This window comes from Gracilinanus agilis, chromosome 3, assembly GCF_016433145.1.
Source record: "Gracilinanus agilis isolate LMUSP501 chromosome 3, AgileGrace, whole genome shotgun sequence".
In the NCBI taxonomy this organism is placed as follows: domain Eukaryota; kingdom Metazoa; phylum Chordata; class Mammalia; order Didelphimorphia; family Didelphidae; genus Gracilinanus; species Gracilinanus agilis.
The window spans coordinates 76,699,496-76,726,671 of NC_058132.1; the positions used below are offsets into that span (position 1 = coordinate 76,699,496).

The 27,176-nt window shown below is 41.7% G+C and overlaps 1 protein-coding gene across 5 annotated transcripts; it reads right to left on the reverse strand.

The window, feature by feature from the left end:
- Nucleotides 1-29: 29 nt before the first annotated feature.
- Nucleotides 30-26,304, reverse strand: CAP1 (cyclase associated actin cytoskeleton regulatory protein 1). 5 transcript variants are annotated; one of them, XM_044668027.1, is made up of 13 exons: nucleotides 26,248-26,304; nucleotides 13,721-13,842; nucleotides 13,195-13,298; nucleotides 12,067-12,144; nucleotides 7,922-8,065; nucleotides 7,758-7,843; nucleotides 5,610-5,715; nucleotides 4,527-4,695; nucleotides 3,606-3,790; nucleotides 2,769-2,892; nucleotides 2,569-2,651; nucleotides 2,020-2,163; nucleotides 30-1,221 (listed from the first exon to the last, which is right to left on the reverse strand). In XM_044668027.1, the coding sequence occupies exons 2-13, from the start codon at nucleotides 13,830-13,832 to the stop codon at nucleotides 1,138-1,140; spliced, it is 1,419 nt and encodes a 472-aa protein (XP_044523962.1). In that variant the 5' UTR covers nucleotides 13,833-13,842; nucleotides 26,248-26,304; the 3' UTR covers nucleotides 30-1,137. The 5 variants fall into 5 exon arrangements, with proteins under 5 accessions (XP_044523962.1, XP_044523963.1, XP_044523965.1 ...); XM_044668028.1 differs by lacking the exon at nucleotides 26,248-26,304 and adding an exon at nucleotides 25,888-25,942; XM_044668030.1 differs by lacking the exon at nucleotides 26,248-26,304 and having other exon boundaries at nucleotides 13,195-13,295; nucleotides 13,721-13,968.
- Nucleotides 26,305-27,176: the final 872 nt, after the last annotated feature.

Sequence of the window (27,176 nt, forward strand, 5' to 3'; positions counted from 1 at the left end):
ATTTCAACAGAGACCATAGCCAACAAGGAGCAAGTTGGCATTAACTTTATTCTAGTTTCTTTATAATTTTTAAGTAAAGGTTTATTCCCACAAGCCTCAGGAATGGGTAGAAGTCACAGGACAGCCCCCCCGCCAAAAAATTTTAAAAAAAATTGCATATTTTAGTAAATATTCTAAAGGGAAAATAAAAACCATTTTATACATAGGAAAAGCTATTCAAGGCCTGAAACCACCAAGTTCAAGCCCATGCAACAGCCTGCATGGGGGTTTTAAGCTTCTGTTCGGGATATGAACAAAAGCTGTAAGCCTCCCAGCCAAGAAAAAAAAGTTAAACCGTTTAGGGACAAGAAGGCGGGTGCCAAGACAATTCTGAAAGAATAGATGACAGGCACCTGTCAAGATTCATAATAGTTAATGGAAGGGAGAAGGAATGCCAGATTCCTTGGAATGATTTTTAAAAAAACTTTTCTGAAGGGAGGTGCTTGGCCGACACCCCAAAGGCTCACATGGAAGAGGGCCCCACTTTCGCCCAGGTGCCGTAGAGTGGACTTCCTATGGCAGCTGGTACAGGGAAACCTCCTGGCATGGCACAGACAGAACTGGAGCAGAACGTGGAATAAAAGGAATGCTAAAGGGGAAACAACTCGGCTTGGAATGCTGGGTGCCCAGGCGTCAGCTTCGGGTTCAGGGCAGCCACGTCGCCAGGACCAAGGAATGTCCCTCAGTGCCAGTGAATTAGTTTGGTTAGAATGTCTAGCCGGGGTTACACATCAGCTTCAGCTACCTTCCTGAAAAGCATTATGCAGAGGACTAACCCTTGCAGGAACAACCTGGTCCGTTCATCCGAGGGGACCCTCCCCAAAGCTGAAACCCATCCAAATTGGTCTGAAGTTCACCAAGGAGGGACTGGTGGTATGGTTCAAGCTGACATGGAGAAGATGCACCTTCCCGCAGATCACATGCAGATGACCAACGGACCTGCTGCCCCACCCCCATCTCAGCCTGAGGTATATTCAGTGAAGGCAGGTAGCTGTACTTCTCCAAGGAAGGAGAAGCCTTTAAGAGCAGAAAGGTAGAGGAAATCTAGAAGAGAATCATCTGAATGGGGGGAGGGCACGGGACCCAGTGGCACTCTCCTTAGCCAGCAATTTCGGTCACTGTGGTAACCAACTTCTGCCCATTCCACAGTGTCTTGAACTGCTCAGGGACGGGGAACTCATTCTGTGAATAAAGAAGAAAGGCGCCATCAGGAATATGGCTCAAACAAGCGTCGTGGCCTAGCAATACAAGATGGAAAACTAAGAGACGTTAGTTCAAGCCCTGGGATTTCACTGGGGAAGTTATCTGACTTCAGGCCACCTGGCCATTCCTGTGACCAAAAGGCTTTTAGTTTATAAAGCGCTAAAGAAATATGGCCAGGTTCTGGACCTGTGCTACTTCTGTTCCTAAAGAAAGGAGCCCAGGGGCTACGGGTGGCGTTTAATGGTAAAAGGAACAAGAAAACACCCTTCCCTAAAAAGGACCATACAGGCTGGAATGCCACGGCCTGCTCACTGACCTAGTCAAACTGCAGGGAATGACCCCATACTATTTATTGTGCCCCAGACACTGGCTCTGAGGGCAGCTCCCTGGCCTAGGCCCAGGAATGACTATCTGAGAAGTTCTAATACAAAGAAGAAGAAAGATGAACCTGCTCCCCGTAATGCATGCATGCATGCATGCATGCTCCCTCCCTCCCTCAGTGAGCCCAGAAAGAAGGAAAAAATGGGTTCTTGAAAGTTCAATTGCACGACTCTCCCTCCACTCAAGTCTGAACTGCAGAGATAGATGCAGCTTATTATTGTTGCCAAGCACTGTGCTGAATTACTTGGTTTTATCTGCTTAGTGAAAACTAGTCAGTTAGCTTTCTACTCCAACTAGAAATGACTGGGTGTTCCCTAAAGAAGTCCTCTCTCTCCATTAATTCCTTCCCCTCTTGCTTCTTCCATTCCCAAGAACTCTACGAGGCAGGACACTTACAAAGTCACCACTTTCTGTGGGAATGAGGACATTCATCTCAGAAGACTTGGCACTGACGATTTCACAGTCCAGAGAATTCTTGCTCAGGTATATGTGGCAGCCATCTGTCTTATTGATGGAAATAGTTGGCACTTTACCCATCACCTGATGAGAAACGAATGCTAGATGATTAAGATCAGCACTTGGGGTCAGATATTAAGTGTCAAAGCCATGATTTACACCCAGGTTCTGCCTATGACAGGTGTGTGACCTTGAATATCACATGCTTTTCTGGGCCTCAGTTTCCCTCATTCTAAAATAAAGCTCAACTATGGCCCAAAGTCAAACCTTGCTTAGGAGGTAAAGTCACATAGCAGTGGAGACTTGCAGAGGTTATCTAAGGGGGCTCCCATTCCTCTATCCTTACCACCAAAGTGATCAGCTTTCAACCCCTTGCTGAATCTGACTTGCCATCAAGGAAAAGAATGCAAAGGAACACCTGGTGGAGCTCTCATGTCCATCCCCAGAGTTCCTCTGGGACCAAGAGAAGGAGCCAAGAGATTGGGTTACCTGAACTTTGATGTCTCTGCTGTTTATGATCTCCACAATCCCCACGACGTCATCAAACACCAAGCCAAGCTTCTTACAGTTATCTAGAACGAGAAGGGGCCATGGTGACTAGCATGCCCCATGGTCTACTCAGAGACTCCCTGGATTCTGACCCACCTTGGTACCCAGAAACCCCACCTGGGAGGGCCCCTTGCACTCACCTAGTGTGATGGAATTGATTTTGCCCCTGATATGGAGTGTAGAACTCACACACTTGTATATGTAAGCCACTTGCTTCAGCTCTGTGTCATTTATCACTAGGTTGGAAACATTCTCCTGGTTTTCCTGTGAAAGAGGGACATCCCCATTATTCTTCCTTTTTAGAGTTTACTAACTAAAAACATTTTTACTGCAATAGACACTGAGAGGTCTTAGTGAGCTAGCTCTAAGTAAGAATCACAGGCTAGCTTGTCTGCAATGGCTCCCAAATAAGGCCCAAAGTCCTCACCTATGCATTTGAAGTACAAAATGGCTTTAAGCTCCCTTTCCATATTATTCTCACCCTGTTCCCCTTTATATGTGTTCTATGTTTAGCTAAACTAAACTACTTGCTGTTCTCTGACCTCATCCTGCCTCTCCAGGCCTTTTTGTTCTAGCATGTCATCCCCACACTTAGAAAGTCCTTGTCCAACACTTTACCCCCTCATTGAAATCCCTTGTTTCCTTCAAGGTCTGGCCTGTGTGCCAGCTCTTCTTGCAACTAGCCCCAGTCCTCTCTGACAGAAGCTATTCTCTCTTCAAATGGCTCATGGCTCTTTAAAATTTTCCATGTTCTTGTCCCACTATCACTTGTGTTACAGTGATCTGTGTCTTTGGTCTTAATTCCTATTTGATTATATTCTTTAGGGCAAAAATCAGATTTCATTTTCCTATTCCCCATGTCAAACAAAGAGGGCCTTTGCCAAATCATAAAATGTGTTAAAAGAAAGGCTGATTCATTAAACACTTCAGTTCCATTCCTCCAACTCGTATCCCGGCACCCAAGCCCTGAGACTCACCACTCTCCATTTCTTGCCCTCCAACTCCAGCACTGGGGGTTCCTTCTTGGTGGCTGGTTTGGGAGTGGCACCACCAGCAGGCTTGGGGGCTGTAAAAGGCTTGGGGCCACTGCGCACCGGTCCACTCTGGCTCTTTAAGGCCGGGTTCTTATGAGTTTTCATGTCATCAGAAACATGTTTCAGAGCTGCCGAGAGCCAAGAAATTCTTGTTTGTTAGCCACGAAGTGGGTCAGGATGAGCAAGACCAATGCTAAGAACTCATGCTCTGGTCAGGACACATGATTGACAGCCCAAGGCGGGGAACATTCAAGGTTTCTCTCTGGAGATGCCTTTGTAGCTGCTGGGGAAAAGTCACCAGCCAGACTTGTGGTTTGGTAGCAGGCCAGGCAGTCTCCCTTAGGGTAAGAGCCTATTTTGACACCCTGTTTAGGCACTAGTCATTGCCATCCCTCTGTAAAGGGTACCCAAAGAAGTTTCCTTTACTCTGCTCCAAAGCTAGATTTCAGTTTCAGACTGTAAAGAATGTCAAGCACTTGCTGGTTAAATCTTGACCCACGTTCCCTGCTGTGCCAACCAGAAATGGCAACACATCAACAACACTTACTACATGGGGACTACATCCTAGGCACTAGGGACACAAAGAAACCACACAGTCCCTACCCTCTAGTTTATATCCTTCCAGGGGAGACAACACGTGTATACATAAGTACACACAAAATAAATACAAAGTAATCATGGAGGTAAAGACACTGGTTGTTGGGGTGATCAGGAAAGGATTCATTTAGAAGACAGCACTAAAGCTGAGCCTTGAAGGAAACTGGGAATGTTCAGAGGCAGAAAACGAGGAAGGGGTGCAATGGCTAGTACAATGGCAAAGGGGGAAGATGATGTTGTAGGAGAACAGTCTGACTTGATACTTACCATGTGTGATGCCCTCTCCCTGATTAATCTGAGCAAACAGTGCTGACCGAGAGGCAGACTCATCACAGCTGGAGCTAGTAGAGATGGGTGGAGGAGGTGGTCCAGGTGGTGGGGGAGGAGGGGCTGAAGGGCCTGATGATATGCCACTCAGTTCTTTTGCTGTGGGCCCCTGAGACAGCAAAGGCCAAAATAAATGACTGTCTTTCATCAAGGTCCCATGTCCTGAGGAAGGCTACCACAACCCCACTGCAGCACTATTCTGTTCTATTAGGCCACTGCTGTTCTTCCTCCTCTCTCCTCTGCCTGCATTATTTAGATCTTGGATCAAGCAGTGGGTCTCTCTGGATTATTTTGGCCTGTTGATGGCACTCTGGTCTAAGAAGTTAGCTGGCCCCATTTTTTTTGTTGTTGTAAAGATATTTTATCAGTTACACATAATAACAATTTTATACAAAGGTTTTCTGAAGTTATATGACCCAAATGGTCTCCCTTCCCACCCCTTCTTCCTCCCTCCTGGAGCTGGCAAACAATTTGATCAGGGTTATACGTGTATTATCACGCATAACATTTTTTTCATATTGTTTATCTCTGCAATAGAATACTCATATGAAACCAAAACCCTAAAATAAAAACATAAATAAACTCATGTGAAATATAGTCTGCTTTGATCTGCATCTGACTCCCAACAGTTCTTTCTCTGGAGATGGATAGCACTCTTTGTTTCTTAGAATTGTTCTGGATCCTTGTATTGCTGGGAATACTATCACAGTTAATCATTCCATAATTTTACTGTTACTGTGTACAATGTTTTCCTAGTCCTGCTTATTTCACTTGTAGATCTTTCCAGCTCTTTTTGAAATCATTCTGTTCATCAGTCTTTACAGCAGAACAGTATTCCATCACTAGCATATACCACAATTTGTTCAGCCATTCCCCAATTGAAGGGCATCCCCTCAGGTTCCAATTCTTTGTCACCACAAAAAGAGCAGCTATAAATCATTTTGTACAAGCAGGTCCTTTCCCCATTTTTTGGATCTCTTTGTGGCCCCTTTTTCAATGAAGGGATAAAAGGAAATCACTGACCGTTTTGTTCCAGGCTAGCCCAGTGGTGTGATACTCCTTAATGTATGCTTGCAACTCAGTCCAGATAGCTAGGTAAGCTTTTACCCAGTCCACATGCTTTTTATTCCTAAAAAGAAAAAAGGAAGGACAGTCACAGCTAGAAAGCAGCCCCAGACACAGTAACTATAAACCGTTACATTCAGTGCATGTGCTCCTATCTTCGGAGCTCTCTCTGATAGTGGTAAGAATCCTAAAAGACTGAATTGAGTGCCAGAAGGATGCAGGCTTTGTCAGGGTTTACCACCTTATAAGTGCTTTGATTGAGAGCATGAGCCCAGTGACTTACTGTGTACATCAGTTATCTGCGACCCACCCTATATTTGTTCAGTGAGTTCTCTCACTCCAAAACTAGCCACTAGGGGATACATTTTCCAGCCATTGTGACTTGTATGGTGTGGCAAGACTTGCCTCTATAAAGAGTATATAAGCTCCTTCAAAGCAGGGAACCTGTTCCATGTAGCTTTGTAATTTCCCAGAGTCCTGCAGATGCTTAATAAGTAGAGGAGCAGAGGCAGCTAGGTGGCATTGTGGATAGAACTCCAGGTCTGGAGTTGAGAGGACCTGGGTTTGAATCTGGCCTCAGGTATTTCCTAGCTATGTGACCCTCAGCATGTCACTTATTAACCCTGTTTGCCTAGCCCTTGCCCTTTTTTCTAAAGAGTTGTTACTAGGGCAAGAAGGGAAGCTTTAAAAATAATAAAGGAGCCCAGAGGGATAGGCTTGAAGAAGCTATGCCAGGAAGCAGGCCTTGCCTAACAGGCCTGCCACCTTCATCTCCAAACCAGCAACAGAAAGGGAAGTAAGTGGTCAGGGCTGACAGGCCTTGGGGGAAGGGGGAAGAGAAAGGGCAACAACAAGCAGCACCAGCTCATCATCTAGCCTCCAGAAAATATCAACTATGGGGCCATGACCAGCAGTAAGCACTCAGCTGAAAAACGGAATTGAAACAATATCTGTCCCAAATAATTTTAGAGACTGTCTACATTTACCAAGCTAGCTGGCTTAGCCAGATCCAGGCTTTAAAAAAAAAAAAAAAAAAAAAAAAGCCAAACCCAAAGCCATCATGCCAGCTAAAAAAATCCTCAAAGAAGCCAATGCCTAAGAGGGCATTGAACACCTCATCAGTCCTACCTGCTGCAAAGTTCCTAACTATTTGAGCCTGAAAAGGGAGCATCGAGAAGGAAAGAAGAACTGGAGACACTGTAGGAACACACAGAAGATAGGAAGGAAGGGAAAACCAGAAATATTGTCTTTAACTTTTCTTATATGCAGTTAAAAAGAAGGCATCTGGGATAATGAATTAGAAAATCACTGAATCTGAAGTCAGAACTCTGGGTGCATCCAAACTCTTGTCACTCCTAGATGTGGGGCTTTGAGCAAGTCACTGCACTCTTCTGTGCTTCTCAATTTCTTTATCTGTGAAATGTGGTAATAATCTCTGTAGTACCTGCCTTACATTGACTTTTGTAGGGCAAACACTTTACTAACACCTAAAGCTTTACAGAAATGGGAATGGCTTGTGCAGAAGGTACTTTAGCAGGATGCCTGAAGGCATAATGAATTTTTCAGCTACATCAAATTTTCCCTCCCCACCTTTTAAAATCCTTACCTTCTGTCTTAGAATTGAGACTAAGTAACAGTTCCAAGGCAGAAGAACAGTATGGGACAGGCAATTGGGGTTGGGTTAAGTGACTTGCCCAGCGTCTCATGATTAGGAAGAGTCTGAGGCCACATTTGAACCCAAGACCTACTGTCTCTAGGTCTGGTGCTCTATCTACTGAGCCACCTGGCTGCCCTTACATCAATTCCTGAAGACCATCTGCTGACCTGCAGAAGGACTGCAATCTGGGTCAATGAAGGAGCTGTCCTCACCAAAGAAATAGGTCTGTTGAAGTAATTAAAATATTGATTGTATATCTATAGTGCCCACCCACTTTTACCAAGCACTAAAAACCATCCCAATTAATTTTACATGTTAGCTATCCTGTAAAATACTCATGAGATAGGGGTCCACTCATGTGAATGAAAGACATTTGCAGAAAATACAAGATACAACTTCTTGGTGCTAGTGCTTCCATAGGGGTAGCAAGCCAAAAGGATGGTACTCACACATCTTTGAACTCCTTGAGGACCCGATTTGTGTAAAACATGGCAGCATCATGCATTTCCTTCACATATGGGCCAGGCTTTGGTGCCTAAAAACAGAAAGGCAATTAGATACCAGGCCCTCTGACCATCCTCCTCCTGTGGGCTCCCAAATGCATCCAACTCACCACGGCCACCCAACCCAAGGCTGGGATACTCTCGCTGACAGCTGACAGATGATTGAATAACTTGCTGCCTCGGTTTTTCTCCCGAAAGGCCTGAACCTCCTGGATCTGCTCAGAGATCGGTGCCAACAAAGACGAAAGCTTATTCTAGTGGGAAAAACATATTTGGGAGAGTCGGACTATGATTTTTTTTTCATTAAGGATCCTTATATCTTTTTTATTTTAATTAGCAGAAATTTATTTTCTCTCCTTAGTGATCTCAACTTTATAAAAAGCAAAAACAAAAACATCACCCTAAATATGCATATTCAAACAAAACAAATTCCATAATGTCCGTGTCCAAAAGATAAATGATTAATGTTTATCCTGTTAGACTCCAATTTCTGTAAAAACTGCAGATCCTGAAGAATAGTTCTCTTAGGGATGGTTATAGAATTCTAGAGATGAAAGGCTGATCCCAGCTGGTTCCCTTGCACATTGTCTCTTCCTCACTCCCACTATGCTGGAAAAACATTCAGAGCTTATACATATACTCCATGTTCTTTGTGTCTCTCTCCCTCCAACTTACTGATTCAAAGACTTCCTGGTACCCACCCTCAGGATGAAGTTCAAACTCGTGCCTAGCACTCAAGGTCTACAATCAGGCAAAACCCCCTTTTTTTTTTTAGTCTTATCTCCTATTACTAACCTCCCCACATATGCTACAAATGAGTCAAAATAGAATAAGCTTCCTTCCTCCTCAGAATTCCTATCCAGCCTTTAAAGGCTCAAAGCAAAAGCCATTTCTTCCAGGAAACCTCTGATTCTCCTTTTGGGAGCCACCTTTTCCCTGGGATCTCACATGGCACTTCATTTGGTAACTCTCAAAAGCCTTCATGTAAAATTATATACTATAGTTCTAGATTTTTATCTTATCACCCTACTAGACAAGTGGATGAAGGCAAGGACTGTGTCTTTATTTTGTCTCTCCCTGAGCCTACCATAATGCTTAATAAATATTTAGTGATAAAATACCCTAGGAATGGTTTTGTAAGGCGTCCAGAGTCTGGCTCTCCTCATTTGCTATTCCACCTAAAACCTTCTCTCCAGTTGGATCTCCAGCTGGAATTGGGGTTGGGGTTAGGGTTAGGGCTTCTGGCATTTGTGTAATATGGCCACAATCAATTGGATTTTTACTCACCACCTCCACTCTTTTCCGCAAACTCCTATAAGCATTTATCATTTACACAGCACAGTTGGTGCAACAACCAATCGCTTTATTCTTACCCGGAACCAGACTATATACTGCATATCATATGTCCCTCTCCCAAGTCTAGCTCCCTTTTTAGGTTGGGTTCCCCTATTACAATGTAACCTCCCCAAAGGCAGGATGGCTTGTTGCTTCTGGAACCCCAGAGTTTAGCACCAAGCCTTCCACAAGTGAATGCCTACTAAATGTTTATTTCTGGGGGCAGCTGGGTAGCTCAGTGGAGTGAGAGTCAGGCCTAGAGACAGGAGGTCCTAGGTTCAAACCCGGCCTCAGCCACTTCCCAGCTGTGTGACCCTGGGCAAGTCACTTGACCCCCAATGCCCACCCTTACCAATCTTCCACCTATGAGACAATACACCGAAGTACAAGGGTTAAAAAAAAAAAAATGTTTATTTCCTTCTGGCCTCCCTTCCTTCAGTTACAAAACTTCTCTGCTTTTGTGTGCTCCCTTCCCCCCCAACATAGATAAGTAGGTGGCATTGAGATGGGCAAAGAGAAGAAAATACTCTCCCCAAGTGGTGATGAAAGGATAGTTCCCTTGGAAAGTACTGAGAATCAGAAAAGAAACCAATTGAGACAATATAACTTCAGCTAAGTTTCAGGCTACAAAATAAAACCTCAACAATCAACTGTTTCTACAATAATAAAATCTAGGAGGCACAAAGGAAAAAATGAATCACATTCCAAATAATTACAAAATGCATAAAATATCTGTGGAATTGATCTAGCAAAGCACACAAAACCCCCCAAACTCTATAAATTCAATTACTCCTTAAAGAAATAAAGCACTTAAATAGATAGAAAACTAGTGCTCATGGCTAGGTCATGCCAATATAATAAAAATGAGAATATTATAAAACTTAAATTACACTTTTATTCCTATACCAAATTATTCAAAGGATACTTTATAAAACAATAAGAAAATTCATTTGTAGACATAAAACACCTAAAGTATCAAAGAAATTATGAAAAATGCAGGGACAAAAAGGGAATAGTACTTCCAGACCTCAAATTATATTTTATATAGCAAGTCATCAAAACCATATGATTTGGGTTAAAAAGAAAAAAAAAGAAAAAAGATACATTAAAGATACAGATTAGGGAGCATCTAGATGGCTTAGTGGACTGCCAGCAGGACTAGAGATGGGAGGTCCTGGGTTCAAATCTAACCTCAGATTCTTCTTCCTAGCTGTGTGTCCCTGGGCAAATCACTTAATCCCTATTGTCTGGCTTCTCTTCTGCCTTGGAACCAATACATAGCATTGATTCTAAGATAGAATGTAAAGATTGTTAAAAACCAAAAAAGGAAAAGAGGAAATTCCAAAAAAATAAAACAGATATCTTTGGTTACATGAAACTGTAAAGCTTCTGCACAAACAAAATCAATGTATCTAGGACAAAAAAGGGGAGCAGATAAATGGGGGGAAGAGGGATGAAAGAGAAATCTTTTTATCATATTTCTCTGATAAGAGTGTGTGTGTTATTTCCTGAAAGTTAAGGATATGAACAAACAATTTTTATTACTGTTTTAAGAAATTATGAATTAGCTAAATAAAGAAAAAAGAATGGAAAGACCTAAATGAACTGATGCAGAATGAAGTAAAAGCAGAACCAAGAAAATAATATATACAATGTCTACAATGTAAACAAAGAGAACCACACACATCCCCTTCAAAAGTGAATGAAGCGAATTATAAAGAACAAGCCTAACTTGAAAAAATAATCCCAATATCTTTCAATAGACCGATAAGTTATGCTAATTTTTTCATCTTTTTCTGTCTTTAAAAAATACCATGTTATATGAGATAGCTTCCTAGGAAGGAAAAGGAAAACTATGGCAATATAAAAAAGATATCAATATAAATGTATTTTTTTAAAAAGAGTAGGTAGCAATTCTTGGATCCCAGTTTAGTCCACCCAAGGCCCAAAACAGCAGGCACTCAAATCTGACTGTGGACCTTGGCAATCAGGCAGACACTTTGGCTAAGCTCATTTGAAGGGTGGGTCATGTTTCTGTGCTCTAAGGAAATATATTTCCATCCTTATACTGCTTAAAAGCTTCCTCTAGAAGCCAATTCTCAACTCTAAGCAGGAGAGCAAGCTAAAGTCGTGGAGTTGTGCCAGTCTCAGCTGCCTGACTTGCTACAGAAAATACAGACTCTAAGGCAGTGTTTAGACAAGGCACTTCAACTAAGCAAGTCCAGAGAGAAATGAGAGGCAAGTGTATTTAATGTTTTGTTTTGTTTTGAGTGCAGTAAAATCATCTAAAAACTTCAAGGCTAAATTTTGATGCTGAGATTGAGCAAAATTCCTTCTTTCTGTGAAGGACTATCTGAATATTGTCCACAGGAAAAGGGTGAAAAGCATTCTGACCTTAAGAAAATACAATTTCTCTAACTTGGAATCTTTGTGTTTTAGCTGCATTATGTGACTGAATAAGACCATAACCCAAATAGGAAGAGCCAGTGTTCCTTAGACTGACAAAGAGTGGCTTGACATTTGGCATCAGTAGGACCAACTTATGCACACCAAGAATCCACACAATCTTTCCCTGTTCCATCTTGCTTAGGAGCTACTGTGGTTTAAGGAGGCTCAGCCAAAAGGAGTAGAGTCAAATCAACAGTGAGGTCAAATTCCACCCCAGGTGCTGGTAGGGTCCATAAAGACAAACCAAGCTTAAAGAGCCAACAGAGAATCCAAAGCAGACTCTGCAGCACATTCCCATCATTTTAACAAATCTGGGTCTACTTCTGGTGGTCATGAGATTACATCTCTTTTAGGAAGCTGTCTGGGTTTAGTACACACTCCCTTGCTCATCTTTTTTAACTCTCTTCAAGACCCAAAGGAAATCGGGAAAAACCAGCAGGCTCCAATCAAACCTATTAGTCCTAGAACTCACCCCATCTGGCTGCTGGCATTGAGAGGCTGTCACCAAAAGAGAGCGTTCCATCTTCAGACCAGTGTGGACCATCTCAGCCTGAGGAAAGAAGAGAGTTAGATGTTTTTCTGTAACATACCAGAGGATAGGGCTGAGGGAGAGATACTGTGGCTATGTCCAGACACTTATATGTCTCTGGCCTAGGTCTCTAGGTCTCCAAGAATCCAACATATTTTATACTTTACCATACCAAATTCTCTTAGACTCCGATCAGAGGCAGCTGATAGTGTTATAAAAGACAGTACTAAGGTCTGGAATCAGGAAGACCAGAGTTCAAATCTAGCCTCAGGCATTTACTGTGATGAGCACCATCTGAGCAAGCCTTTTAAACTATTTGTCTCAGTTTGGAAATAACAACAGCACCTACCTTACAGGATTGTTTTGAGTATCAAATAAGGGGTCTGATTAGTTTATTAGCAGGGACCTGAAAATTTGGTACACAGGTGAGAGAAGCTGGTTAGCTGAAGATTAAGGGCCACCTAGTGAAATGGATCAGGGGATGGCTCCTGTGGGGTGATAGAGACATGAAGAAAAGGACACCTCAAAGACGAGAAGAGAGAGATGCCTGGTCTTTGCCTACTTAAAAAGCTGCCAGGGAAAAATCTGAAAATAATTCAGGAACATAATTATTGATGTGAAAGCATAGCTCTGCAAATTCCAAATCATGGTAATGATTCTTCTGTTACATAACATATTGAGATCAGGCTTGCAACAGTTCTCTAGCACAGAAATGAACAAAGTGGAATTTCATGGATTGGTGGAGCCTGGTCTGTGGAAAAACCCACACAGTGGGTTGAGACACATGTGATACATCCTCTCAGTAGCAAGGCTACTTATAGCACAGTAGAATGTCAGAGCAGGAAGAAACCTTTGAGATAAGTAAGTATAATGCCCTCATTTTATAGGAGAAAACTGAGACCCAACCATACAATGAGTCAGTGGAGAAAGACAAAACTCTAAAGCAGATTTCTGTTATGACTACCAGCCACAGGAAAAGCTCAAATGATTCCTATATTAGAGAAAATGGGGCATAGGGGGAAAAAAAAAATGTCAATCTGTTCTTAGATAGAAAGGACAAACCATCCTTACGTGTTTCTGAACATCTCCCCCGATTTCTTTGCTGATCCTTAGATAGTCTGCTGCTGGGCCAGCAAGTAGAGAGTCAAAAACTTCCACATATGGAGCTAGTCCTCCTAAAGAAAGGTAGCAGAGCACAGTTAGAAGGCAAGCCAGAGAGAATAACTTCTCCAGAGTTCAATTCCCCCTTTAAATGTGAAATTGACCTTCCAAGCAATCAATGTGTGCAGGGATGCCCTGAACGGATGAGTTGCCAGCAAACTGGGGGAAGGGAAGAGGGAAAGTTCTAGTATAAATACTCGTCTGACAAAATGGAGTCATTTTACTAAAGAACAGGAAATATTACACCAGCAGGAAGCTCTTATGTTAAAATAGTTTAACCACAGGCCTTCCTATACAAGTCATTTCCTCTCTCCTTAGTTAGGTACTCATTTCAGGAAGCAGATCAAAATACATCAATACAATATCAGGACATGGTTTTTTTTTTTTTTTTTTGGATAAACACGAAAAGCCCCTGTTGGACCCCAAGATCACTTACCTTTCGGAGAACTGTCTCCACACCCTCCATGCATGCCGGAGGAGTGAGATACGGCCTCCAGCCTGCCCACTGCTTTCTCCAACCTCTCCACCAGATTTTGCATATCAGCCATAGCTTGCCACCTGTTAAGACAGATCGGATGTCAGCTATTGTTGGAAAATAGGACTCCTCCTACTACAACCTTTCTTCTTCTTCTTCTTTTTTTATTTTTTTTAAACCCTTAACTTTTGTGTATTGGCTCCTAGTTGGAAGAATGGTAAGGGTGGGCAATGGGGGTCAAATGACTTGCCCAGGGTCACACAGCTGGGAAGTGTCTGAGGCCGGATTTGAACCCAGGACCTCCAGTTTCTAGGTCTGACCCTCAATCCACTGAGCTACCCAGCTGCACCCCCTTTCTTCTTCTCTGGTGCAGTGATGAAGAAATATCCATTCTGAAAGGTATTTGATAATAAAATTAGACGTCAAGCTATTCTAGCTGGATTTGTAAGAGTGCTCACTGCACAAAGAACTCCCATTGGTTGCTAACTAGAACCATCCAGTATCTCTCGCATCTATTTCAACAAACAAGGAGACAACTGAAGTTGTCCCAGCCAATTATCAAACACTTTCCTAAAGCACAGCAGTATGCAACTAAGAAAGGGCAAATAGTTTCACAAACTAGAAAGGCCTCAGGAGATTATCTTGCTCTACACACTTTGTTTTAGAGGTGGAAACTGAGGCTCACATGATTTAAGTATTTGTTCAAGATGACACAGAAAGTTAGTGGCAGAGCTGAGACCACAGCCCAATTTTCCTCACAGCCAATCTCATGCACAGTCCAATTTTCAACATGCTCCACTCAAGTCTCCATTTCATTTATGATTTAACTCAGTTGAGAGATGAAGCCGAGTGATCTCAACTCACTTAAAACTGCTTGCGACTCCCACATCAAATGAAACTCATCCCAAGAATGACAACATCTAGAATACCAGGACACTTGGGCTTGGCACATTTGTATTGCCAAAATGGAAGATAAGGAGCTGGTCAAAAAAGAACAAAGACGACAAAACATTCCCTGTCCATTCTCCAGTTGTATCAAAACAAAAGGGAATTGAGTCTTGCAAAATTGTTTAGGATGGACAAACTACATAATCCTTTTGACTTCTCTGACTTGAGAATTAACAACAGCCTTCAAAACCATACTCTGAATAGAAATATAAGAAAAGAAAATTAGATACACTTTCACCCACATTAAGTACTTCAGTAAATGTGATACCAACATCTGAATGTAAGAATTATCTTGATAGCTCTTCTAGTCCAACCTCCTCGTTTTAGAGATTTGAGATGACTGGTTAAAAGTCGAGCAAGTAGCAGAACCAGGTTTTTAACCCAGATTTTCTGACAAAGTACAGTATTCTTTCTACTCTGTCTGTGTGTCCTTGCACGGGTCACTTAAAAGTTCCCCATTTAGGTAATATAACCTCTGGGGTCCTGTGGATCTTAGGATCCTCTGGCCTCTGGAATTTGCCTTGGAACCACCCAGATGGTTAAAATAACTTATGCTGGAGTCTAGAGACCTAGGTTCTTGCCTGGATTCAGCTATGATATGACCTTTGCTAGTTCCTTCAAAAGTCCTTCATTACATTTATAAAAACCAATTTAAGAATCATTTATTAAATGATTAGGGAATTGGTAATGCTCTCTAGAGTTCCTTCCAACCCTAAACATCTATAATTTTTCAGACCATGATCCACCACACCCTGTGGATTCCTGGGAAACTATTACTAATAGAAAGTATCAAATCAATCCAATAACCTTTCTTTCCAGAAACTAACCCTGAGGTTCTGCTATAGAAATGCGTGGCTTCAGCAGATGGAAGAGTCAAGCCAAGGCCAGCATTAGTCAGCTCAAAGATAACTGCTGAAGTCATAGGAAAAAGCAGGCCATTTCCCTGTCTCTAGAGACACAGAAGTGCCAATGTTCTAAATGGTATACAGGCCTGTCTGCTGGAGAGTACTTACCCAATTTAGATGAGGAAGACAAATTTCTCCTCAGAACAGCTTGGCTTTATTTTGGTTCCCTTTCCCCATAATTCATTTTGTAGCAATGAGCTGGGACAGCCAAACAAGTTATAGTTCTTCTATCAGGCTAAAGTCAGAACTTAAAAAAAGGAAAAACCCAAAGGAGCACTTACAGTTAACCTCTGACTACAACTAATGACATAAGACTGTGGGTGTCTGATGTTTGAAAGTCAGGAATGAAGGGTGAACTGAGGTTTTCCTGTCTGAAACAAAATTTGATGAAAGCAACAACTGGCTTCAGGAGGATATCCTCCATGGGCTTCTCCCCTCCCAACACAAATCACATTCCCCTCTCCAGTACTATAATGCCTTAATTCCTAATACTAATTAAACCCCAATACTTTTTTAGGGCCTCAAGCTAGAAAACACACTATAGAGGAATAAAAAACTGAATAAAATCAGAAAAGCATTTTTTGAAGCCTACAAAACTCAGGCATCTTAGAGAGTTCATTAAGTATAGTACAGTGAAAAGAGCTCTATGTTCAGGGTTTCAGGTCCATCTCAAAATGAACTAGCTGCATGACCTGGTCCCTCTTTTAGCTGTTGTTTCCTCAGGGAGGCACTATATAAATCCCAGGGTGGTGGTGATAAAAGTGTTAGGTAAACAATAAAGCTATAAAGAAACAGAAACTGGTATTTATCATATAAGCATGGCCTCAAGTCAGAACAATGGAGTTAAAACGCAGCATTCTAACTTGAGTTCTCCACTATTAGATCTACTGAATTCCACAAGATGGTTCCAGACAAAAAAGCAATTAGTCATTGGAAAGTGTATGACTAAATAGAGGATCTATTCCACTAAATATATTAATTCTACACAGTGCTAAGCACAACATTATAGTGTAGGAGATAAGAGTACTGAAAGGACCACTGAACCATTTTTTTTTCTTAAAAAGGAACAAAATACAGACCAAAAAGAATCAATGACAAGCAAGACAGCTTTCAAAATTATATGCTGAATTTGTTATTTCAAAATAAAAGATGGTTCTGTTCTTCTATGTATATGGAAGGGTAGCTATTGGGTGCAGTGGATAGTGTGCTGGGCTTCTTAGAGTCAAGGAATGTTCATCTTCCTGAATTAAAATCTGGCCTCAGATACTTACTAACATATGACCTGGGCAACTCACTTAACTCTGTTTGCCTTAGTTTTCTCATTTGTAAAATGAGCTGGAGAAGGAAATGACAAACTACTCCAGTATCTTTGCCAAGAAAAACCAAAGTGGGGCCACAAAGAGTCAGATACGACTGAACAAGAAAACGATGTATTCAAAATTGGCCATTTTAATGTTTGTCAAGTTCAAAATTTCAAAAAGAACATCCAGAGAGGTCAGAACAAAGAGACTAAAACAGAGAATCCAAGAAGAAAGTGCCTAGTAACCTTTTAGTCAAACTGCTCTACTGGTTGTTCCTTAATGTTATCCTGCATTCCCTTAACTCCAATCAATTATCATCTTGCACTTGGGGAAACCCTTGGCTCCAACTCAAGTGCCATCTTCTTTATATACTTTTCTTGATCCTCCAATTAGAAGTAACAAATATTTCTTTAAAATTTTCAAAGCATATTTTCTGGATCTTTCATCCTTCTCTGTATCCTACCTTGTATCTGATTTGTGTTTACATAGCAGCAACCATCTCTACTTAAAGGCAAGATCGATGTTGTCTCTCATTTTTAATATGCTCAGCACTAGGCATGGCATCCTGCACAAAGTTGGATCTTAAAATAAATGGTTAAATTGAATTGGAAGGCAACTAAATAAGTATCTTCCCCAAAGGGAGCAAAATTATTAAGGCAGAAAACTCTAACTCTACCACTGATTCACCCTATTTGAATCTCCTAAGTTTGGATCTTAGGCTGCAAATTCAAACAGCCCTTATAGCTGGTCAGCCTCCCAAGATGTGTGTTGCTCTCAAGTTGGAACAAAGATGTTTTAAAAAGGCTAGCTGCTCTATGGAATTGTAATAATCAAACGACAAATATCTATTGCTAATAAATTATGGGCTTTGTTTTACATAGTGCCTTATCAGTGGCCCAATATGGTGATGACAAACTAAACTGGTCCTCAACCAAAGATGTAGCCTGGACTGCACTGAGTCCATTCTATCCATCCAGTGAATGACGAACTCAAGATGAGCAAGGGCACAAATATTTTCAGACCTGGTCAATGTGAGAATTTGCTTTGCTGCACTACTTATATTTATTGAGGACTTAATTTTCATTTACTTTATTTTCAATTGGAAGGGAGTTGAAAGGAAGAGAAAATAAAAGGTTGCGTTAAAAACAAAACAAAACAAAACACCACAACACAACACACAAAAAACCTGATTCTCAAATGGCATGCACAGTTGGGGATCAAACCTGTCACAGCTTGTGCTCCATTGTCATAGGTCTTGAGAATTCAAGACCTTCTCTACATGGAGGTAGAAAAGAACTTTGTGAATGGTCAATCATGAATGGCTATAACACCTTACCAATGACCTGGCACAAGATTTGGTATAAAAGATAGCACCCAGGAATGTCAGATATGACATATATGTCCATAACTTCACAAATGAGTAGTCCACAGGCTGCAAACAGTTCTCATAAAATATTAAAAGATTCAAGGAACTATTTATAGTACTATAGCATTTATAGGAGGCAGTACACTTGGGTCTGAACTTCATCTCTGAGGCTTACTACATGTTTCACACAACTTCCTTCCTAGATCTGTTTCCTCATCTGTAAAATAAGGACGTTGGAGCAGATGGCTTCCGAAGTCCTGTCCTGCTTACTATCTATAATCCCATGGGAAGATATGGACAAGAACTGCACCCGATGAGAAGGACTGTGATTGGCACTGTTGTGAGGGGAGGCTAACAGCAATGAAATCATACATCCACTGAAAGATGTTCTTAGTCCTACCAGGGGGCAGTGTTGGAAAGGATAGACTTGTATCTGCCTCTTTTTCTGAACTATATACAGACTCTGGTTTGGGAAGGAAAGTAGTAAGGTTAACCACAGACATGTTGTGTTTCAGGATACATTCAGATATGTTGACAACAGGATATCAAAATAGAGTTTGGGAGAAAAGCTAGAGTTGGATATAGAACTTAGAAGGAAGTCTCAGAACCTTAGCAAAAATAATGTTAAGGCAGGGCTAAGATCAATCTCCCTTGTGGACTCATTATCTCCCTCCTCTGAAGTTTTGTCTCAGTCTCTCTGGGCGATTAAGCAAGAGTCACTACTAGAACAGGAAACTTTTGTGCTTACTATATTTTCAAACCTTCCTCTGTGTTTTTCAAAGGCACAACCATGTTACACAGTTGATTGGATGGAGAACCAACAGGACAAATAATTCCACAGGAATTGGATAGCTGTTTCAAATGTTCCCAATGGAGGCTCTGAATCTAGGACAAAATACCACTACTCAGCCACCACCAGGCTATCTATCTAGCACCAATTTTTCCACTCCAAAATGCATATACATTTTCATAGCCAACCTCTTACATGTTATAAAGCAAAAAAACAGACATTTTAACAGGAGATGTGAACTGAAGCTGGGCCAGAGAGCAGGTCAGACAAACTGCTCTTTAAGGCCTGAGGTTTAAACAAACCAAAGAGACAGCTACATCAGTTAAGCTACCATCTAAATCCAGCGCAACACAGAAGCTATTTACTCTCTTTCCCACAGGGTTTGATTTCAATGATTAAACCAGTGACATTTCACTGCTTGTGCCACTACCATCTGAGTTTAAGAAGTTAAAAAAAAAAATATATTATCTTTCAAGAATAGCTAGGATCCAATCTGATATAAATGCCCAAGTCCTTTTCCTTCCTTACAGATAGACCTTTACAAAAAGAAGTCTCTGAAAGAATAAGACAAGTGAAAAATACTTCAAAAGGCTTATGATTTCATCAACATGATTGATTCCTTCTATGAGTATCATAACTCCTCCAATCTAGGTAGATAGCCTCCTCAGTTTGCTGCGTAAAAAAAAAAAAAAAAAAAAAAAAAAAGAGCAAATACACAGAAGTTAAGGGTTTAAAATTTAAAAAAAAAAAAAAAAAGTAATCATAGGGTGAAAAACCTCTTTGTATTTAGCTAGCCCAGTTCTTAGACAACAGACTTGGAAAACCTGACAGAGTTTGCTCCCTTGGCATAGGTTTCAAGAGTTTTGGGCTACTTCAATGTCACAGTGAGGCACAAGAGTACAAATTTTGTGGAGTGAAGAATCAAGATACACAAGTCCAATATTGTTGTGCTGCTCAATGATACTGTGAGGCTTTCGAGTTTTTTTAAATGCTTCTATTGCCGTTTACATAAAAATAAAAGTTAAACTAATAGCAAAGGACACAAAAATATAAGTCAATGAAGTAACTTAAACTCAACAGGCACTCTGTAAACTTGAGATATACTTTATAAGCAGAGTCTGTGCCAGCTGACGCCAGCCTGGGATATACTGCTCCAACAAAACAACAACTAGTCTCAATTCTTCTCCAGCCCAATAACACAAATTAAGTCACATTCCCTGAAAAAAATGCATTTGTATCTAGCCAAAGATCAACCCACCAGGAGTTCTAGAAGGCTCTGTCCAAGCAGTGATTGCTTTAACTGGCTCTGAAGGCCACAAATGCTTGCACCCCCCTTCTTCCCCTCATTGGATATTTCAGCTACACCTATTTATAAAGAATAGTGAAGACCTCATTTATATAATGGCGTATGGTTGCAAGATAGTTTGCCTACATTAGTTAGAAAGGGAAGATATTCTTATTCCCATTTTGAAGATAAGAAAACCAAGGCTTAGAAGAGTACAATGATTCAGGGCAATGATAAACTCAATGATAAAGACATGACTTGAACCCAATCTTTCTAGTTCTAAGTCCAGCACTCCTTTTCCTCTCCCCAGGAGACACACAGTCTTTTTATGTACGGCAAACAATGCTGTACTGTGATGAGGACTGTTTCTGGAGCACTCATTAATTATGTTGACATGGTGTAAATCAAAAAGGAATAGCTTCTTGATGAATGCTAGTTGTGTTAATCTAGGGACAATGGAATTCTGTATCAACTGGGGCAGTTACCAGATATTTGAAATTTAAAACAAAAATGGTCACTATTCATAACCTAAAGTCAGACACAAGGTATAATCATCATACACCTTTTCTCTCAGGTTTGGTTTTGTCTTAAAGGAAGGAAGGGAAGAGGATCAGCAGAATTATATAGTCTATACCAGTGATGGTATACCCTTTTTAAAGAGGGGGCCAAAGGAAAGGAAATGTTCCTGGCAGTCTGTTTCTAAAGCAACTCGTTTGAAGTTTCATTGTATTGTATCCTACTCATTGTATTCATCAGATTAGGAATAATGTCACTCAGCCAGTTTTATTCTATTACCAATTTCAGTCCCGTACCCCCCAACCCCCCACCTGGCCCATCACTTGTCTACACAACTGCCTACCACTGAAATAGTGTGAGTCAGTAGGAAGTAGTTCTAGCCTGGAAACCAGAAGTCCTGGGTTCTAATATTAATTCTGACATTAACTCCCTGTTCACCTATGGGTTACTTTATTTCCCTAGACTGGTGCAAAATAAGAGGGTTGAACTAGATGATCCCTAAGGTTTTTCCAAATCCCCAAGTCCATACAGAATTTCCTGCAGCCTGGAATATTCATTTCTTATTAGGTAAAAAAAGCCTCTGACCATATATATGTGTGTAATATTAAGTTGCTGATCTCAAATGGCAAAAGAATTTGGCCCTGTCCCTCCAAGGAGTGTGATCAAATCCAAGATGAGAACCAGGCAAACTCAGATTTGCATCTCAACAGGAGATATTAGTTTCTTTTTGATCCTTAAAGAAACAGTAGTATTTTTAGGAGTGGTTATTATGCCTCAAAAAGTTTAAATAAGAAACACGGCTTGAAACTTTCTCCAAAGGCTCATGAAAATGTGAGCCAAACTGCTGAGTCACCTTTCTGACTTTTGGGGACCATAAAGTTGCATCAGAAACTTTTCAAACAAGCAGGAATCTATTCTAGACAACAGACATACCAGGCTCAGTCCACTGCACAAAAGGTTTTCATATCCCAATTTCCAGGATTCTGGCAAAAGCTCTTTTCTCTAAAACACTTACCTTTCAGTTCAACCTCTTGAAATAAAGTGAATCATCATCTAGCCAAGAAAGAAAATCCTTTACTAGACCACACACCTTAGCCCTTTTGTTCCTCAAACCTCATAATTAGAAGATGAAATCAGATATAATGAAATCAGATATAATGCTCCTCCCGTATATTCTATAGGCCAAATGAGTAATCCAAGCAAAGGTAGTCCAATTCATTTATACTTTTGACTCATAACTTTTATTCAATTCAGCAAGTCTTTATTAAGCATTCACCATATGTCCCAGGACTATAACAGGTACTAAAGTGTGAAGGACATACAAAAGAAGCCTCTTTCCTCAATGAGGGAACAAAATTTAGTTGGGGATTAAAGCATTAGAGTACAAGCAACACTTGTTTGTATTTGGCAAAATTTGTAGCAAAAATTAAAGGGTTTTTTTTTTGGAGGAAGATCAGGAAAGAGAGAAGCCCCAATATGGGATAAGCTCTGTCTAAGAAGACTTCTTGGAAAAAGTGAGAAATGTATTAAGCCTTCAAAAGGAGGAGCTGTATTTAGAGGAACAGAAAGAAAACAGAGGGCTTTCTAGTGAGGCAAAATAACATAAGCAAAGACATTAAAGTAGGAATGGAATAACCACAATCTAGGCAAGGGATAGTAAGGAGACCAACCTGATTGGGATAGGATATATAGGAGCCTTAATAGAAGAACTTAAAAAAGTCAGCCTAAATAGTTTAGACGAGTTAGAACTATTATATTGTTTGGAGCAGAGCAATAAATAGATTAAAGATTAGCCTAGAGACAGCAGCAGGAAAGAAACTGAAGTTAGGGAGGCAAGTAATCTAGGTATAATGCCAAGAGGATCCCAGACTAAAAAGTAGTGGTAGTAGAGGAAAGGGGGCATTTTTTTTAAACCGTTACCTTCTGGTTTAGGATCAATACTGTGTATTGGTTCCAAGGCAGGAGAACGTAAAGGCTAGGCAACTGTGGTTAAGTGAGTTAAGGTCACACAGCTAGGAAGTTTCTGAGGCCACATTTGGATCCATGATCTCCCCTCCCTGAGCTTGGCTCTCAAACCACTAGGCCACCTAGTGGCCCCCCCAAGCAAGTAACTTTTTAAAAGCACACCTGGTTTAACATCAAGAATATGCGAATATGATTTAAAGGCAGATCCCTAAACAAGCAAGGTGGAAAACAAAGAGTTTTATTCCTCAAATAGTAAATTGTACCTTTTATTTGATAACCAACTTCCCAAAGCTCAGATATACACTTTATCTCAGATGTTAACAGCAGGGGTGCTACTTCATTTTTGCATAGAATTTTCCACCTATGGTAACATTTGATCCTTATAACATTACTCTGTGGTAGGAGGGCCAACCTCTCTGTTTACTTGCCAGCTGAAGAATTCCTGGAGAGAAATGGGGCGTCAGGAGAATAATTTGTTGGCAGCGCATGTTAATCGTTTGTTTATCCTAATGAAACTAAAACAAGTTTAGGAAATTTTGATTTGTTTTGGATTTGTTAACTAAATAGCACTGGCTATCTTGGGAGCAGTCAGAATCAGAAAGCATGGGTTTGAAGTGTCCATTCTGATGTCAGTCGTGTATGTGGCCCAAGTTTGGTCACAAATGGAGCATCAATTTTCCCATCTGAAAAACCAAGATTAAAAAAAACCTGTACTATCAACTTCACAGAGTTGTCCTTGGGAAAATCTTTGTTATCCTGAAAGCATGATACAAATATGAGTCATTGTAGCAATGGGCAGATGAGGACAGGATGTTTTTTGAATGAACAACTAATCATTTGTTTATTGCTCATCTTATCCAAGCCTCCTTTACCTTGACCTATTCTTTAAGCCTAAACTCCTGAGTAGTTCTCTACTCCAGTCCATGGTGCACAACAGGTACTTAAATGTTTGAAAAGACAAAGTTCTAGTTTAAAAAAAAAAAAAAAAGTGTGCAGCTTGGGGTCAGTAAAAGTATCTATTCCATTTCCCTGAACTTTGGGTCCAACACACCAACTATCTGAACAGTCAGTCCCAAATGTTCAAACTAACACAAGGGCTTTCTTTACACAATATTTCCTACCCAAGCATGCTGAAATCGGGGTCTCCCACTTTTCTGTCTTATTTCATATTACTTTCCACTCCAGTGAGACTTGTCTACCAGCCTGTGTACAAGTAGTTATAAGTGCTAGCCATGATGGATATAAAAAGAGGCAAGGAATTGCCTTTAAGGGGCTTGCATTCTAGTAGGGAGACAATATGGAACTAAGTTCATATAAGATATATATACCAAGTAGTTGGAGGAAGGGGGAAGGGAAACACTAGAAGAGCCTCTTGCAAGAAGCAGGATTAAATCTTGAAAAAACTAGACTAGAGAAACTAAGAGGTTCACTATGAAGCCTGAGAATATTATAAGCATAAAGGACAGTCAATGCTAAGACAAGTGACAGTACAGTAAACAAGGAACTGGACCACAGGGTGAATGCAAAGAAGAGAGCTAAATATAAGATTGAAAGGGCAGAAAGGGGCCAGCGTACAAACAGCTTTCAATGTGCCAAGACAACTGTACATTTGATCCTGGAGGTAACAGGGTGCCCCCCTGGAGTCTACTGAGTATAGAAGTAACATGGTCAGACCTGCCCTTAGGAGAATCACTTTAGCAGTTGAATGGAAGATAGACTGGAGTGGGAAGAGACTTGAGTAGAGGAGACATTGCAATAGTCTAGTGAAAGAAGAGAACCTGGATTTATCTGAGATGTTGTAATGGTGGCAAGGAGAGTTGGCAAGAGATTAGATATGTGGGATGAATGAGAGTTAAGAGTTAAGGATGCTACAGAGGTAGGGGTCTGGAAGTATAGTAATGGTACCCGTCTCTCTAACTTAACATTCCATCTCCAACCTCCACAACTTTGCACAGGTGGTCCTCCAAGCCTGGAAGTCAATTCTTTCTCATAGTCTTATTTCTTTCAGAATCTTTTCTCAGATACAACTTCCTATAGACTCTTCCTGATTTCCTGTCCCCATTAGAGTTCTTTCATGAAATTACTTTGAATATACTTTGTGTTTACTTATGGTACATGTTATATTGCTTCTTGTAGACTGCATGGCTCACTGGGAGCAATAACTATAATTTTTCTCACTTTATCCCCAGGTCTTTACACATAGTAAAAACTGAATAACTGTAGAACAGACATGCCCGGGTCAATAGTCACTTTGAAACTCCTAAATATACTATAATAGAGACTTTCTAGTCTAACTTTTTTGAAGCCCGGATCAATCCTACCCCTAGTCACTTGGCACAGTGACCTGTACATAGTAGACAAGGGGGCATAATGAATTCTGGTTTTATTAATATTTGATTAATAAAACTTCCCCCTCCCCCTTTTAAAGAGCCAAACTATCTTCCTCTACCACCTTTAAAGGATGGGTGGTTCACAGTATTCAAAAAGTTGGCCAAAATACCTTTTAACAAAGGTAAAAGGTAGACTATTTGCAGATCCAGACCTTTCCCCACCAAAACCCTTTTAAACCAACACAAACAAAAGCATAAACACCTAGTCCTCAACGAGGGAAGGGAAAATGCTCCCCCCCCACCCCCCCCCGACCCCTCCACACACCCGGCAGGGAATCTGGCTGCATTTAAACAGAAGGTAGTTTCCTGTGGCTTCTATATCAACTGCCTCAGGGTAGGGATTGTACTCAGCCCAGCTCCGGAGCTCCCCGCAGGAGAAAAAAAAAACCAACGCAAATTAAGCACATCAGGAAGTCCGGGAAGTGGAGAGAGATTAAGAGGATCAGCTCAGCCCAGGGTATACCGCCCTCAGCCCCCCATACAGCAATGGGGGGCGGGTAACTCAAAAGTCACAGAGGCCTGCCCCGGGGACCCCAGCCCCCATTTCCTCTGGCTCCTCGGAGACCCCGCCCCAAGACCGCAGCCCAGCCCCAAAATTTTCAGTTTCCTAAGACCCTCGAGAGGAATAGAGCAGTGCCTCAGAGGCGATCGATTCCCCCAACCTGACTTCTCTCCTTAAGTGTCCCTTCAGAGACCTCGGCCAGGACTCCCCTTTCACTGAGCCTAGCGGACCTGCCGAACTGCAGCCCGCGATTCCCGAGCCCGAGTCCCAGACTGGGAGTCCAGATCTCTGTCCCTTCAGATCCCCTATCCCCAGGCCGAGCCCTGGAAGGAGAGCCAAGAGTTCTGGCGCCCCTCAGAAAGCCCTGGTCGCCCTGACAGACACTGGTCCAGGGAGAAGCTCCGATGGGCACAGCTCCGAACTCTGGAAGTAGCCGCAGTCTCTCACCGATCTCCGTCCCCACCCACGCCCGGCCCGGCCCGACCCGGCCCGGCCCGGCCCGGCCTCGCGGCCCCCTCACCTCCGTCCTCTGTCCGCCTAAGCAGCTGCCTGCGCTCAGCCGCCCTTCACTTCCGGCAGGAACCGCCCAGCAAGCTCCGCGCGACCCACTTCCGGACCCTCTCCAGGGCGGTGCCGGCGGCCTCAGTAGTGAGAGGAAATACGTCATCTGGGGGCGGGGCTTATCAGCTATCTTCACTGGCCTAGGCCCCTTGCGCCGGTTAAACCGCGACTAAACCCTACTACGGAGTCCCGCCCCTAGAAGATTACGCAACATGGTGGGGCGGGCCAACTTCTTAACACGCCCCCCCTCCCCCGCCTGCCGTGGTCCGGGGACTGGGGAGGGCCCCTCCCCTAGTCTACTTGGGAAAGCTTCGAAGAGTGGATGAGGATCTGATTAGGGCCCGCCTCCGGAGGAGAGGACGAGCCCTGAATGGCTGAAGTACTATTCATTGGTCCTCAGTTAAAAAAAATTAAAGTTATTGTTACTGATGTGTACATATAGTTTTCAAGTTTGCAACGCTTTTTACGTACATTATTTCATTTGGATCTTACAACTACTCTGGAAAGTAGACCTTGTTTATCTGTATTTTATAGGTAACTGAAACTTAGGAAACTGAGGCTCAGAGAAAATGAATTGATTTATCCAGGATCACAAGTCTACTAAGTGTCACAGATGTCTCCCTGATTGCAAATTTGCATTCTTTCCCCGTGATCCATACTCCCACAAAGCCGCTTATTTACATAATTTCTTAGCTGTATTACCCTGGGCAAGTCACTTCACCTCTGTCTGCCTCAGTTTACTTCTCAGTAAAATGAGGATAATAACAATACCTTCCTCCCAAGATTTCTCTGTAAAATGAGGATAATAACAAAACAAAAAAATAATAAAAAATGAGGATAACTTCCAAAACTGTTGTGAGGTTCAAATGAAATAATGTGTGGAGTGGA

What these genes read in the sequence shown, in the direction of transcription:
- CAP1 (XM_044668027.1), bottom strand. Translation starts at nt 13,832, where the DNA reads ATGGCTGATATGCAAAATCTGGTGGAGAGGTTGGAGAAAGCAGTGGGC. An exon ending in CCTTGGGTTGGGTGGCCGTG is followed by an intron (nt 7,844 to 7,921) that starts GTGAGTTGGATG and finishes TTCTGTTTTTAG; the next exon opens with GCACCAAAGCCTGGCCCATA. An exon ending in CCACAGAAAGTGGTGACTTT is followed by an intron (nt 1,222 to 2,019) that starts GTAAGTGTCCTG and finishes CTTTATTCACAG; the next exon opens with AATGAGTTCCCCGTCCCTGA.